At 47.4% G+C, this 16,354-nt stretch overlaps 1 protein-coding gene and 1 pseudogene across 1 annotated transcript; both read left to right on the top strand.

Moving 5' to 3' along the window:
* The first annotated feature begins 395 nt into the window (after positions 1-395).
* LOC125541677 (uncharacterized) lies at positions 396-862 on the top strand (annotated as a pseudogene).
* A 13,520-nt stretch (positions 863-14,382) lies between these two features.
* LOC147985533 (uncharacterized) lies at positions 14,383-15,666 on the top strand. Its single transcript, XM_087541625.1, has one exon. It carries the CDS (start codon positions 14,383-14,385, stop codon positions 15,664-15,666), a length of 1,284 nt encoding a protein of 427 aa, XP_087397751.1.
* The last annotated feature ends 688 nt before the right edge of the window (positions 15,667-16,354 follow it).

Genomic DNA, 16,354 nt, shown 5'->3' with positions numbered 1-16,354 from the left:
TTTCAGTCGCCTCCAACTCGATCCCGCGCTGCTCCGGTGAATCCCAAGCCCTCAAGCGCCGATCCATCTCCGGGATGGCCTTGATCTGCTCGAGGACGACCGGTTCTTCGTCAACCTGCAAGGATGCGCGCCGGCAGCAGCGATCTCCTCTCCGGCGAGCCCTCCCATGGCGACCAAGATGGTCTCCCCCTCCCAAATCCATCACGGTCTCCAAAATCTCCCTCTGCTCCTCAATGTCCGACCCATCTCCCCTCTCAGATTTCAGTTTTTTTTCTTGATTTGGTACGGTGGTGGTTCGCCTCTATCCCCCCTCTCTCACTCTCTGTGCTTGTAGCAGCTGTTCCTCCCAACCTCCGGTCCATGCGTGCGACTGTTCGTCCACTCGAGCGAGCAGGATGCTGGAAGGGAAGGCAACGGTGGAGGACACCAACATGCCGGCCAAGATGTAGCTGCAGGCCACGTCGGCGGTGTCCAGGGCGCTCGACCGCTTCGACGTCCTCGACTGCTGGAGCATCACGGCGCACATCAAGAAGGTGAGAAACTTGCCAATACCGCCCCAAATCTATAGCCTCTGAATCTGCAAGTAACAAGCTAGAGACAATCTTGCAAGAGAAAGAATGATGTACTTGAACATAAATCAGCAGTTAGCTGCGCAAGTGCTGCCGAATGATTGGATCTGATTTGGACGGCTGCACTGCAGGAGTTTGACACGATCCATGGCCCGGGGTGGCAGTGCGTGGTGGGCTGCAGCTTCGGCTGCTACTTCACGCACAACAAGGGGAGCTTCATATACTTCAAGTTCGAGTTGCTCAGGTTCCTCGTCTTCAAAGGCATGGCGGATGAGCAACTGCTGCCGTGCTGATATGGTCTGTAGGTTTAAGTGACAAGGTGAGCACACAACTTGTGATGCATTTTCCTGGTCTGTAGGTTTATGTGAGTTCTGATCTGATGGTGGCATTTTGCAATTCTGATCAGTTTAAATAATGGCTATTGAAGATCCATTTATACTTCCACATGGTTTCAGAATCTGGATAGAATCACTATAGCAGTTATGTGATTCGTTCTGTGGCTTGCGTTTGGTACATGGAAATAACAGAATAGAAATTTGGATTTTTTTGACATGCCATGTAGTATACTGAAAACCGCCTTTCTTCTAGCACTGCTACACAACGCTAGTTAGGATGAGTACAACTACATTTTTATCTATCTGAAAAATTGTGCAAAGATTTACTAGTACTTGCCTTGGTGATATGACACGTCCATGGTGCGATTTAATTAGATTCAGACTTCGATAGGCCAGGGCGTGTGCTTGTATTAGCATGGAACAATTACTACTAATTAATGAAGGAAGCACACTTGTTTCATAAAGCAAGATATGTCTGTGTTAGTATTAGTGTTCTTGATCTTACCTGATAGACTTGTTTTACTAATGTAAACAAATAAAATCAGATTGTTTGCATAAATCATTCTCACTTTAATTTGAGTTCTAAGTACGTAGTGTCTTTAGTTCTTTGGTTATATTATAGTCAGAATTATACCTTGTGACTGAATGATGTGTTATTTAGTTAGTTAAGCAGTATCTTTAGTTTTCTGATGATTGCTCAACTCTCAATTCTGAATAAATAAGTAGCTAACCCCATTGGTTCTTTCTTTCTTCAGGGCTATGAGTTGATGGCCACGCTGCTGTTTTGCTCTGCTTGATAATTCTTTTACTGTCCAGTCTGCTCTCTGCATAGTTTCCGGTTGCTTATAAAACGATAAAACAGTGGTGATGTGAGGTCCGACAATGGTTTCTAATTTTGGTTTCATCCCCAACCTCTCCAGCTAGCTTCTTCTTCACATCATATCATATTTGCACTTGCTGCTGCATCATGGATTGGATGGTCACCTACTAGCTAAGTTGCTTAGCTTGTATTGCCATCGAATTGGTCAATACTATTTCACTTTGCTTGTTTCTTGTACTAGGTCTGTCAGTTACATCATAAACAAACAAATTGCTTAGCTCTCAACTATGAATACATAGCTAGCTAAACTTGTTCTTTCTTTCTATCTTTCTTTAGAGCTGTGACTTATATGGGTCAAGCTGCTGTTTTGCCATACTCAATGATACTATAGCTGCATGTATACTGATACATGTGGTGATATTTTCCTGCTGCTACTTATCCCTGGCTCACCTGTTCTAGTTGGTTTCAATTGATATTTGTCACATCCAGCACTCTGACTATAAATTTGTTGTTTTAATCCTGATGATGTTGTAGTATAAGGTGGAACACCATATTCCTGTTTTAATCCAAAAGGAATAAAGCAATCATGTTTGTTTGCTTGGTTCGTGTCAATCTCAAAATGGCGGAAAAAACATGACAAGTGAACACTTTGAGGCTCTATTTCCTTTTCCCTGTTGTAGTTTCTTGATTTATTTTGCATATGCAGCACATCATCTTGAATACCATCTGTTTTGTTTCATTGATTGCTTTTATTTTGTCCATAACCATTTTTTTGTTCTATAACATGTAGATGCTAGCGTTCGTTCATGTTTCGTCGCAAGCTCTAGGATGAAGAAGTGAAGAAGCATTTAGTTCTAGCCCATTGAAGCTAGTTATACTTTTATAGATATTTAGTTGAAACACTCAATTTAGTTGTGTTCTTGGTGGTTGCAAACCTGATGTGAATTATGTTCGATTATAAACGTGGTGTGAACTATGTTTGATTGTAATGTACCAAATTTGGTCATTTGATCTGTTTGAAGTATTACTTCTCTTTTCAATCTGCTCTGATTTAAATATTTGTTTTTATTTACTAGAAAATTGAAATCTGAAGAACCTAACCCTGACCATTGGGACCCACTCAATTAGGACCCATTTGACTATTGGATCCGTCTTAAAAAAGTAATTGTTGAGCCAAAAAGGCCACGACCCAGAAAATAAAAAGGCCGAATTGCTTGCTAGGCCCATGTAGCTATTAAAAATTATTGGGAAAAAATATAAGTGGGCTGAATTAATGGATTCGGCCCATATAGACACCTAATTGGACCGGGCTGAATCTTGTGCCACATCAGATTGACACGCTGGATGCCTACGTGGCCTGGGGAGGTTTGTAGTGACCAAAATGCCAAAGTAGATGTATTTTGGTCATAAACGTCTACGACCATTCCAGAAGAAAGGTCGCTATAGTCAGTTTACGACCGCCAGCTTTTGACCTTATGTTTTTGGTCACAAAAAGGTCACAAATTGAAAACAGTGACCATTCAGTGACCAATAGTGCTGGTCACAAGTTGACATATTTATTGTAGTGTCATAGGAACACCACCCATCTCTCCTTCTCCGGAACCCTATCTATATAATAAGGTCTCTCTCTGACACACACACATTTCTCTCTCTCCCCTCTCTCTCACACACACCCCTTACACCCCCTAGCCAGCTAAGCTATTGAGGTCTATGTCTCTCAGATGCAAACACACATTGTGTCTGTATAAGTATCTATCCCTCGATTCCACACACACTCTCTCACTCTCCCTTTCTCTCCCCTAACCCTTTCTATTTCTGTCGATCCCCTATATGTCTATATCCTATATATAGGTCTTCGTCTGTCTCCTGCACTATTTTGGACATGCACACCCTTCTCTCTTTCCAACATGCACCCTCTCTCTCTCTCTCTCTTACACACACGTGCACACACACACCCTCTCTCTCTCTCTTGGACACTCCTCTCTCTTACACAAACACTCACTCTTTCAAACATGCATATAGCGCCACCTATTATGCCTTGTGTTTGCGATGATGCCTTCGACATTATGGACGACACATAATAAAATGTGGATTGAGATGGTCATACCTCCACGTGCCTCTGACTCGTTCTTCAAATTCCTTGCTTTCTTGCAGAACTGACACCCATTATATAGATAGCTGGTCCGCGACCATCTTGGGCTCATGCTGGATGCGCTTCTGGCTACCGCCTGCCATCTCTCCTCTCCACAGGACTGTTGAGCCTGCTACCACTAGGCGTAGTGGCGCATTTTTCTTATTTCTTTTTTGCTTTCTTTTGGCGTGATTGTATTGATACCCCAACCATCTCTAATGCTTATGGACGTTAGCTTTATTTATAAAGCGGGGACAAAAGGCTATTTTGATAGATTGATGAAGTATGTAATAAGTAAGTACTATTTGTGTCTTATTTGTTTTAGATTAGTTTGATATCAGTTTGTCATTATTGTATTGAACATGATTTAAAATGTTTGAAAGTTGAAAATGCCCACATTTTTATGGCATCTGTTTTCATATCATCTATTACGGCAGAAATTTTTCTGGTGCCCAATAACTGTTTCCCCGTGTTAAAGTATGACTTTGTATAGCTAACATGCGCTTATTTAGTTTTCATACGGCTGTACATATACACGTATAGAGTTCTTTCTTCGTTTCCAAGCGTTTTAATACTGCTATAAATATATGAGCTAATCGCCCCTTGAGAGGTGACTTCCCTCAATCCGTTTCACATTTATATGTTATCAGCCCTTAGTTCCTAAACCTAGCTTCCATCGCCCAACCCTAAGTAACCGCCGCCCAGAAACCCTAGGCACCGCCGCGGATCTTCCTCCCTCCTCAGGCCGCCGCCATGTCGACCACCGCCTCCACGTCATCGGCGCTCGGGGCGCAGACCTCCAGGGCGCACACCCCATCCACCACATTGCCGGCCTCCCATGCCGTCCACGTCGCTAGCGTTAAGACACACGTCCCCATCGTCCTCGACCTCCAGAAGTCCAACTACGTCAAGTGGCGTATGCTTATCACTATCCTCCTCGGCAAGTACGAGCTCACCGATCACATCTCTGTCGTCACGCCGCCGGACGCTTGCACGGCCGAGTGGCAGCGCCAGGACTACGTTGTCCGCTCGTGGCTCTACGGCTCCATCAACGAAGACATCCTTGACACCATCATGGCTCAAGATCAGACTACGTACGATGCATACGCGCTGATCAAGAACCTCTTCCCCAACAATCAGCTCACCCGCGCCGTCTACCTCGAGGCGCAGTTCCGGGCCATCGTCCAAGGCGACCTCACCATCACCGCCTACTGCCCCTGCCTGAAGGCCCTCTCCAACGCGCTCGCGGACGAGGGGTAGTCCGTGAACGACCAGACCTTGGTCCTCACCTGCCTTCGGGGTCTCAACCCTCACTTCTCCGACATAACCACCCTTGTCATGATGCAGGTTCCGGCTCCCTCCTCCCTGCAGACGCGGTCCATCCTCCTTCTGCGCGAGAACCAGCTTGCCAACGCCACTACGGGCGGCTCCATGCTGTCTCAGGTCACCCTCTACGAAAACACCATTGGGCCCACCACCAGCGGCAACAGAGGCAACGGCGGCCGCTGGCAAAAGAAGAAGAAGAACGTCGGCGGGGGTGCTGCCAACTCCAACACTGCCTACCCCATCGCGGTGCCCCACCCGTGGATGTTCTTCAACCCGTACACTGGCCAGACCTAGCAGATGTAGCCCGCCTGGCGCCCCTACAGCGGCCCGGCTCCTCCTGCCGGCGGCGCTGGCCTCCTTGGGCTGGCCCCGTGGTCCACCACTCTAGCGCCGCCGCCTCGACAGTCGACCTGGGTGCCACCAGGTCAGGTCGCCTACATGACCTAGCTGGCAGCCCTGCACGGCCAGGCCTGGGGCACCAACTCGCCTCCACCCGCGGCGCCGTACAACCCCTTCGGCAACACCCAGGCTCCTGCATGGGACTGCTCCGCCCCTTGTCGCCTCCCTGAACACCACCGTCGGACCCCCTGCCGCCGGCTCGTCCACGTCAAGCGCCTGGGTCATGGACTCCGGAGCCACCTCGCACATGGTCTCCGACCCTGGTATACTCTCCACTTCCTCCCAACCTCCTCCTTCCCTTCGTGTTACCGTTGGTAATGGTTTCCCTCTCCCCATCACTGCCACCGGCCACACCACTCTCCGCACACCTAGTCACACTTTCTACCTCAACAATGTTCTAGTTGTTCCAGATATTATCAAAAATCTTCTTTCTACTTGTCAGTTTACCATCGATGATTCTGTTTCTGTCGAATATGACCCGGGTGGCTATTAAGGATGTGCACACTCGGCGCGAGATCATATGGTACAGTAGCCCCGGCCCATTCTACGAGTTCTGCGCCAACACCACCACCACCACCTCGCCGTTTGGACTCGTCGCCACCATCACCACATCGGAGCTATGGCATCATCGCATAGGACATCTAGGTCGTGACTCTATGTCACATTTATCTTCAGAATTTGCTATTCCATGTAATAAACGTACTCAAGTGGGTCATGCCTGCCAACTTGGCAAGCACGTGCGTCTACCGTTTTCTAGATCATCCACAGTTTGTGTCATTCCGTGCCAATTACTTCATTGTGATTTATGGACCTCACTTGTTGCTAGTAATTCTGGATTCAAATATTACCTTGTCATTGTCGATGATTTTTCTCATTTTATGCGGACCTTCCCACTTCACTGTAAATCCGACACCTGTGATATTCTAGTTAACTTTGTAGCTTACACACACACACAATTCAACCTCCCCGTCGTGTCCTTCCAAACCGACAATGGCACTGAGTTTGTTAACTCCACCTTCGTTGAGTTCCTTGCACGCAATGGTATACACCTCTACATGTCCTGCCCATAGACTTCTCCTCAAAACGGCAAGGCTGAGCATGCTCTTCGCACCCTTAACGACATCACCCGCACCCTCCTATTCCAGTCTTACATGCCTACCACATACTGGGCTGAGGCGCTCGCCGTCGCGACTTTCTTACTTAACCGCCGTCCTAGCCAAGCCTTAGATTTCTGCAACCCATATACCCTTCTATACCGACAACCACCCTCCTTCTCCGACCTCTGTGTCTTCGGGTGCTTGTGCTATCTGAACCAGTCCACCACGGCACCTCACAAGCATCCCCCCGCTCCACAACGTGCATATTCCTTGGTTATCCTACCTCCCACCACGGATATAGATGCCTAGACTTGCCTTCCGGCCAAGTCATCATCTCCCGCCACGTCATTTTTGATGAACACACCTTTCCCTTTGCCACCACTTGCACCGGTCAGTCTCTGGACGATCTAGACTTCCTCCTGGACCTGACCGCCACGCAGTTGGCACCTGCAGTCGTCGTGCCCCTGGCGGGCTAGCCCAGCATGGCACCGGCCTCCAAGGCCCAATCCACCATGCATTTCTCGGCCTCTGCGCCACCGACGTTGATCACCGACGCGCCCGCCTCACCAGAGCCGAGCCCGTCAGTGTCCTCCAGCCGGTCACCCTCCCAACCGCCACTGACACCTCCTCCCCCTCCTCGTCGCTCTCGCGACAACACCGCCCCTGCCATCAATTTCCACAACATGCTCACTCGCGCCAAGCGTGGTATTTTTCAGCCGATTGACAAACTCAATCTCTCGGCCGAACAATCTTCCATATCCCCTATTCCCAAAACTTATCGCTCTGCTCTTCGGGACCCTCTTTGGCATGCCGCCATGTCCGAGGAGTACGATGCTATTCTTCAGGACCGCAGTTGGTCTCTTGTTCCTCATCTGGTTGGTGCTAATGTTGTTTCAGGGAAGTGGATCTTCAAGCACAAGTTTGGCGCTGATGATGATCTTGCACGGTACAAGGCCAGGTGGGTGGTCCGTGGATTCTCGTAGCAGCCTGGTATTGACTACGATGAGACTTTTAGTCATGTCATCAAGCCAGCCATGATCCACGTTGTGCTCAGCATCGCCGTCTCACATGCTTAGCCGGTTCATCAGCTGGACGTCAAGAACGCCTTCCTCCCTGGCAATCTTGACGAGGTGGTTCATTGTGAGCATCCGCCCGGCTTCATTGACCCACCCTACACGTCCTCAGCACGTCTGCATACTCCAAAGTCCCTCTATGGACTCAAGCAAGTGCCCCGCGTGTGGTACTAGCGGTTCACTCATCACGCTCATCGCCTTGGCTTCATGGCTTTGCAGAGCGACGTTTCTCTGTTCATGCTTCGGCACGGTACCAAGATGGCCTACCTGCTTCTCTACATCGACGACATCATCCTCACCGCGTCCAGCGCCGGGTTTCTACAACACATCACCAACCAGCTTCACTACGAGTTCTCCGTGACCGATCTCGGGGACTTGTCTTATTTCCTTGGTATCTCGGTCTCTCGCTCTGCTTCGGGGATGCTTCTCTCGCAGCGCCAGTACGCCATCGACCTTCTTCAACGTGCTGGCATGATGGATTGCAACCCGTGTGTCATGCCCATTGTCGGTGTCAAAACCGGCAGATCTCGGGTAGGGGGTCCCGAACTGTGCGTCTAAGGTCGATGGTAACAGGAGACAGGGGACACAATGTTTACCCAGGTTTGGGCCCTCTCTATGGAGGTAATACCCTACTTCCTACTTGATTGATCTTGATGAATATGGGTATTACAAGAGTTGATCTACCACGAGATCGTAATGGCTAAACCCTAAAAGTCTAGCCTGTCTGACTATGATTAGGAGGATATATCTTTATCTCCCTAGATCCGGACTAAGCCCTCCGGTTTATATAGACACCGGAGGGGACTAGGGTTGTACAAGGTCGGTTACACAAAAAGGATTCTTCATATTTGGTCGCCAAGCTGGCCTTCCACGCCATGTAGAGTCCCATCCGGACACGGGTAGAATCTTCGGCCTTTGTATCTTCACGACCCATTAGTCCGGCCCATATCCAATACTTCGGACGCCCGAGGACCCCTTAGTCCAGGACTCCCTTAGTAGCCCCTGAACCAGGCTTCAATGAGGAGGTGTCCGGCGCGCAGATTGTCTTCGGCATTGCAAGGCGGGTTCCCTTTTCCGAATACTCTAAGATAGTCTTCGGACGTAACGAACGTGTTCGGATCTGCAATACAAACACCACATACAACCATAGAGAATCTAATATTGCACGAGTCCCATCTGCTAACAACCTTTTGCAAGTTGACATCACGTCTGCCCGGTCATTATATTGAGCCATTTTTGTTTGTTGCTCTGCGTTTCGAGATGCGGTTTCCATTGGCACGTCTTGTCAAAGCAGAGATCATGTCCCCTTATTGTGGGATTCTCATCAATACGGGTGTGGGTAATCCAACCATGCCGTTTGCACAGCCCTTGGGAATAGGCGAGTTTTAGGGCGAGTGGGGAGGCATTCGATATTCACTGCCTTTATAAGGGGATAAGGACTCACTTTCTTCACCCACACCTTCTCTCTTTCTCTGCTCATCCATTCTCGAGCTCCAGCGCCCAAGTTCTCATTCTTTCCGCCTCAAAGAAGCCCTCAGCCATGTCCGGATCTGGAGGGCGAGGCAAGTGGATGGCCTCCTCCGTGAAGGACAAGGATATTATTGAGCTTCGGGCGGCCGGGTATCTGGCGAAGGAAATCGCCCACCGTCTTCCAACTAAGGGGCAAATCGTCCCTACACCAAAGCCCAACGAGAGGGTGGTATTCATCCCTCATTTCGTCCGCGGGCTAGGGTTTCCACTTCACCCTTTCGTCCGTGGGTTGATGTTCTATTACGGGCTAGATTTCCATGATCTAGCCCCAAAATCCTTCCTCAACATCTCGGCATTCATTGTCGTGTGTGAGGCTTTCCTCCGCGTCCAACCCCACTTTGGACTGTGGCTCAAAATCTTCAACATGAAGCCGAAGGTCGTGGACGGTTTGCACGCGGAGTGCGGAGGCGCATTGTGAGCAAGATGCCCAATGTCACATGGCCCCTGGGTACTTTTGTGGAAACCATCAAGGGGTGGCAAAAACTATGGTTCTACATCATAGAGCCTCGAGACACCACCTGGGCTACAGCATCTGAATTCAAGTCGGGAGCCCCAATGCAGCTCACCTCCTGGATAGAGAAGGGCCTGAATTGGTCTTCGTCAGACGAGCTGATAGCGCTCCAAATGCACATTCAAAGCATGGTGGATAAAAACATCAAGCTCTTCGACGAAATCCAGGTGATGCTGGTTAGCCGGATCCTCCCATGCCAAAGCCGAAGCTGCCCTTTATGGGAGTTCAATCCGAAGAAGCACCGAAGCTTAGAGAGGCTCTTCGGAACCTCCCACAAAGGTGCCTGGAAGTTGCTCTTCAAGGGCAACGAGACGCCGCCGGCCATAGATTCGGACCGCGGGCACAATATTACCCATCATGCCAATGCGGTAAGTTTTTCACGTCTCTAGACACATCTTCTACTTGCTTGTTTCAAGGAGGATATCTAAACTTTATTATCATTGTTTCTTCAGGAATGGACGGAGAGGGTGAAGGGGATTCACTGTTTGGCTCCGCTGCCCGAGGAACCAGTCATCCCGCTCCTGGCGAAGATGCTGGTGCCGGCACCCTATAAGGCGCCGGAGAAGAAGGCCAAGGGGGTCCGGAGTGGCCCCCGCCGCCAGGGAGCTTCGGACGTGTCGCCCGAAGACAAGACTCACTCCTCCGCCGCCGAAGACGATGACGAGGAGGAGGAAGAAAGCACTTCTCCCCCTGATGAGGGGAGGAAGAAGAGGTCGGCCTCCACAAATCTGGAGGCGGGGGCGCCCAAGAGGGGGAAGGGTCCCCTTGCGGATAACTCTGCATGGGACATCGACAGCAGCCCGGAGCGAGGCCCCCGAAACAAGCCTCCGGCCGCATCGTAAGTACTAAAACCCGCATGTGTTCATGCATCCGTCCTCTCTTACTTTATGATATTAATATGTTTAAATGATGCCATTGCAGTCCGGCCCACGACAGCTCCCAGCGCTCCTCATCAAGAGGTTCATTGGATTCAAAGGCGATGGCTAGTGAGTCACGGGCGGCCGCTCACTCTCCCACGGCCAAGGGTGACAATGAGGTGTTGTCCCAAAGGACCTTTCCCAGCCAGGGAGGGGTCCAGAAGGCCGCCAGGGTGGCGCCAAGAGGCAAAGCCTCGGCTTCCGGACACATGGGGGAGCAGATCCCCATGGCGACTGGGGATGGGGGCCTTGCTCAATTCGGCCCCCAGCCGAATACAAGTCTGGGGACCTATACGGCTCCGGAATCCGGCAAGCAACCTCCTTCGAAAGAAAGGCATGTGCCTGTTCCATCGGTGACCTCTTTCCAACCAGAGGCACCGGATAATCTGCTGGATGCGCTACGAAGCGCTTCCATTGTGGAAGAACACCGTATCCTTATGGGTACGGTGATTGAGAAGGTTCAGTCCATCAAGAGCGGACTGACCGAAGCCGGCAGAGGCCTACTAACAGGTTTTGAGGTAAGTGACGTAACAGGGAAAATCCCAATATAGACAGTAGCCCCTGAGACAGTGTCCGGTGTTCTGAAAAAAAGCCGGACAGAGGATCAATTAAATTTCGCAGGAAACTAAATAAATGTGTCTGATGTGAATAAGCAGGCATCGTTACTGGCCGCGACCTCACACACTTCCAAAGTCTCCGGACTAAAGAAGAGACTAGAGCGGGCCGAGGAGGAGCTCGTCCAAGCGAGGAAGCAGCTGGAAGACCAGCAAGGTATGTAATGACTCGCTATATATTCAGAAAGAATAAATGATGTATATTGACCGTAGTGTCATGATATGTGTAGGAGCGACGACAGAGGTCGATACCCTTAAAAAGGCCCTGGCCGAAGCCGAGGGGAAAGCTGTCAAGGAGCAGGCCGCTCGTAAGAAACTTAAGGCCAGGTTGAACGAGGTCCAGCAAGAGCTCCAGGACGCTGTCAAGAAGTATGAGACCTTGGAGTGCAATGTTTCAGCTTGAGAGACCGAACTCGCCAAGGCTCGTCAAAGCGCGGAAGCGGCCCGGGTTGAAGCCCAGGGTGCCCTCCAGGAGATCCAGGAGGCCAAGAAGATCGCGGCGGGTAACGCGTTTAGTATGCAAAGCAAGTATGTGAAGAAGAAGTATTTCTTAGTAACCCAGATTCGGAGTTCTCCAGGGGCGTTTGCAGATCTACCGTGCAGTGTGTCGGACGCTGCGGAGTTCTTCCGAGCCGAAGAAGGGAGCTTAACAAGAAGTTGTTCTAGTCGCAATATCTTGCGCTAGAACATCCATTGCCCTTTAGCGATCAGCTGAAATAGCTGGCCGAGCTGCATAGGGTAATCACCCGAAGTTATACCCAGCAGCTACTTCGGACTCGTGAAGCGGCTGGAAGGTGCCTGCCCTCGGCTGGACATCGTCAAGAGGTCGGCCTGCATGGAGGGCGCGCGCATGGCCTTCGCCCGCGTCAAGTTGTGGTGGGCGAAGATGGATGCCGTCAAACTTGTGACCGAGGGGCCACCTGAAGGCAAGGAGCACCGCACGCCGGAGCGGTATTTTGAAGACGTCCTGGAAGGGTCTTGCATTGTGGCGACGCAATGTGCACAAGACATTATTTTTGAATGAATATCTTCATGTTGTCTCTATCTTACATGATGAAACGAATTTTGTTATGTAATATAAGGTTTGTTTAAAAAAATTCACCTCCTGTGCCACCGTATTGTGTGAAATCTGAGAGTTGGCCAGTCGTCGGCTTCTACCCCCACGTAGCAAGTACGGGGGTGTTCGGGATATAATGTAAACACTCTTGATCCAATTGTTTGGTCCTTGAAGGAGGTGTTTAGCGCAGAGAACCAGGCAATCAGACTATGCGGCATGAACACCCTCACTTAGCTATAGGAGTTTGACGATAAAAATTTAGGCGCATCCCCTGGTATCCTAACTAGGAAGCTATAAACACCTGATCGGGGAAGTACCAATCCCTCGCCTAATACGGAAAAATATCTAACGATTTGAGACCTCTGAAGAGCTAACCGGCTCTCGCCACATCATGATAGTCAGTTTTCGGCTATCTCTACTGAGGTGCTCCTCTGGGTAAACCAAGGCACAATCGTAGTAGTTCTCCCTTTACTACCCTAGCTGATGTAGCGGAACGTAGGGTAGCAAGCTGATACGTCTCCATCATATCTACTTTTCCAAACACTTTTGCCCTTTTTTTGGACTCTAACTTGCACGATTTGAATGGAACTAACCCGGACTGACGCTGTTTTCAGCAGAATTGCCATGGTGTTATTTATGTGCAAAAATAAAACTTCTCGGAATGACCTGAAACTCCATGGAGCGTCTTTTTGGAAATAATAAAAAATACTGGCAAAAGATCAAGACCAGGGGCCACACCCTAGCCACGAGGGTGGGGGCGCGCCTGCCCCCTGGGCGCGCCCCCTACCTCGTGGGCCCCCTGGAGCTCCTCCGACCTCAACTCCTACTCTATATATTCACTTTTGGGGAGAAAGAAAATAAAGGAGAAGGATTCATCGTGTTTTACGATACGGAGCCACCGCCAAGCCCTAAAACCTCTCGGGAGGGCTGATCTGGAGTCTGTTCAAGGCTCTGGAGAGGGGAATCCATCGCCATCATCATCATCAACCATCCTCCATCACCAATTTCATGATGCTCACCGCTGTGCGTGAGTAATTCCATCGTAGGCTTGCTGCACAGTGATGGGTTGGATGAGATTTATCATGTAATTGAGTTAGTTTTGTTAGGGTTTGATCCCTAGTATCCACTATGTTTTGAGATTGATGTTGCTATGACTTTGCTATGCTTAATGATTGTCACTAGGGCCCGAGTGCCATGATTTCACATATGAACCTATTAGGTTTTCATCAATATATGAGAGTTCTTGATCCTATCTTGCAAGTCTATAGTCACCTACTATGTGTTATGATCCGGCAACCTCGAAGTGACAATAATCGGGACCACTCCCGGTGATGACCGTAGTTTGAGGAGTTCATGTATTCACTATGTGTTAATGCTTTGGTCCGGTACTCTATTAAAAGGAGGCCTTAATATCCCTTAGTTTCCGCTAGGACCCCGCTGCCACGGGAGGTAGGACAAAAGATGTCATGCAAGTTCTTTTCCATAAGCACGTATGACTATATTTGGAATAGATGCCTACATTACATTGATGAATTGGAGCTAGTTTTGTGTCACCCTAGGTTATGAATGTTACATGATGAACCACATCTGGCATAATTCTCTATCACCGATCCAAAGCCTACGAGCTTTCCATATATTGTTCTTCGCTTATTTAGTTTTCCGTTGCTATTGTTACAATCACTACAAAATACCAAAAATATTACTTTTGCTATCATTACCTTTTGCTACCGCTACCACTACTATCATATTACTTTGCAACTAAACACTTTGCTGCAGATATTAAGTTTCTAGGTGTGGTTGAATTGACAACTCAGCTGCTAATACTTGAGAATATTCTTTGGCTCCCCTTGTGTCAAATCAATAAATTTTGTTTGAATACTCTACCCTCAAAAACTGTTGTGATCCCCTATACTTGTGGGTTATCAAGACTATTTTCTGGCGCCGTTGCTGGGGAGCATAGCTCTATTCTTTGAGTCACTTGGGATTTATATCTGCTTATCATTATGAAGAACTCGAAAGATCCAAAAATCAAGATTTATCCCTCAACTACGAGGGGAGGTAAGGAACCGCCATCTAGCTCTGCACTTGATTCACCTTCTGTTTTGAGTATGCTTGCGACACCTAAACTTGCTTCTGCTATTGATTCTGATATATCGCATATTATTGATGATGCCACTTCTGCAATGCATGATACTTATGATGAAACTACTTCTATGCTTGATACTACTATGCCACTTGGTGAATTTCTTGATGAACAACTTGCTAGGGCTAGAGAGAATGAAATTATTGAAACTGATAATATTGATGAAAGTGATGATGAAGACTCTCCCCCTAATAAATATGAATTTCCTGTTGCTCCTGAGGGTTACATTCTGGATGAAGAATCTGCTAGAGCTATTCTTGCTTGCAATGATAGATATGATCTAAAGAGGTTATTAGATAAATCGAAGCAGCAATCCCTTAATGCTAGAATGAAACCTGACCCTGCTTTTGCTACTTCACCTATCTGTGTTACTGATAAGGATTATGAATTCTCTATTGATCCTGACATAATTACTTTGGTAGAATCTGATCCTTTTTATGGCTATGAATCTGAAACTGTTGTGTCACATCTTACTAAACTAAATGATATAGCCACCCTGTTCACTAATGATGAGAGAACTCATTACTTTTATATCCTTAAAATATTTCCATTCTCATTAAAGGGTGATGCTATGGTATGGTTTAATTCTCTTGATCCTGGTTGTGTGCGTAGTCCCCAGGATATGATTTACTACTTTTCTGCTAAATATTTCCTTGCTCATAAGAAACTAGCTGCTTTAAGGGATATATATAATTTTGTGCAAATTGAAGAAGAGAGTCTCCCACAAGCTTGGGGGAGGCTTCTCCAATTACTTAATGCTTTGCCTGATTATCCTCTTAAGAAAAATGAAATACTTGATATCTTCTATAATGGACTAACCAATGTTTCTAGAGATTACCTGGATAGTTGTGCTGGTTCTGTTTTCAAGGAAAGAACAACGGATGAAGCTGAAATTATATTAAATAATATGTTGACTAATGAAAATAATTGGACACTTCCTGAGCCTGTTCCTAAACCAACTCCGAAGAAGAGAGGTGTTCTATTTCTCAGTCCTGAAGATATGCAAGAGGCAAAGAAATCCATGAAAGAAAAGGGTATTAAAGCTGAAGATGTTAAGAATTTACCTCCTATTGAAAAAATACATGGTCTTAATTTACCGCCTGTCAAAGAAATGCATAATTTTAACCCACCCCCTATTGAATAAATACATGGTCTTGATAACTCGACACAGGTAGTAAAGGTAAATTATCTCTATAGATATGATAAAGTTGAAACCCCATTTACTAAGTTTGCTAGACCATGCTTAGATGAGTTTGATAAATTTATGGTTAAGCAAGAAGACTTCAATGCTTATTTTGGTAGAGAATTAAAATGCAATGCTGATATGCTTGAACACTTGGGAGATAATATGGCTAATGTCAAAGGTGAACTTAAACTTATTAGTAAACATGCTTCTATGGTTACCACTCAAGTAGAACAACTACTTAAAGCTCAAAAATGATTTGCTCAATGAATTGAATAGTAAGAATAATGATTATGCTGTTAGAGTGGCTACTAGAATTGGTAAAATGACTCAGAAACCTTTGTATCCTGAAGGCCACTCTAAGAGAACTGAGCAAGATTCTCAGAGAAATAATATAGATACACCTAGTCCTTCTAAAACGAAGAAAAAGAAAAATGATAGGACTTTGCATGCTTCTAGTGAACCTATTGTTGAAACACCTGACAATCCAAATGATATTTCTATTTCTGATGCTGAAACACAATCTGGTAATGAACCTGAAACTAGTGATAATGTTAATGATAATGTTCATGTTGATGCTCAACCTAGCAATGATAATGATATAGAAATTGAACCTGCTGTTGACCTTGATAACCCACAATCAAAGCAT

The sequence above is a fragment of the Triticum urartu genome, chromosome 2A, assembly GCF_056163025.1.
Source record: "Triticum urartu cultivar PI428250 chromosome 2A, HENAU_Tu73, whole genome shotgun sequence".
Classification (NCBI taxonomy): Eukaryota; Viridiplantae; Streptophyta; class Magnoliopsida; order Poales; family Poaceae; genus Triticum; species Triticum urartu.
This window is presented reverse-complemented; position numbering and strand designations above follow the sequence as displayed.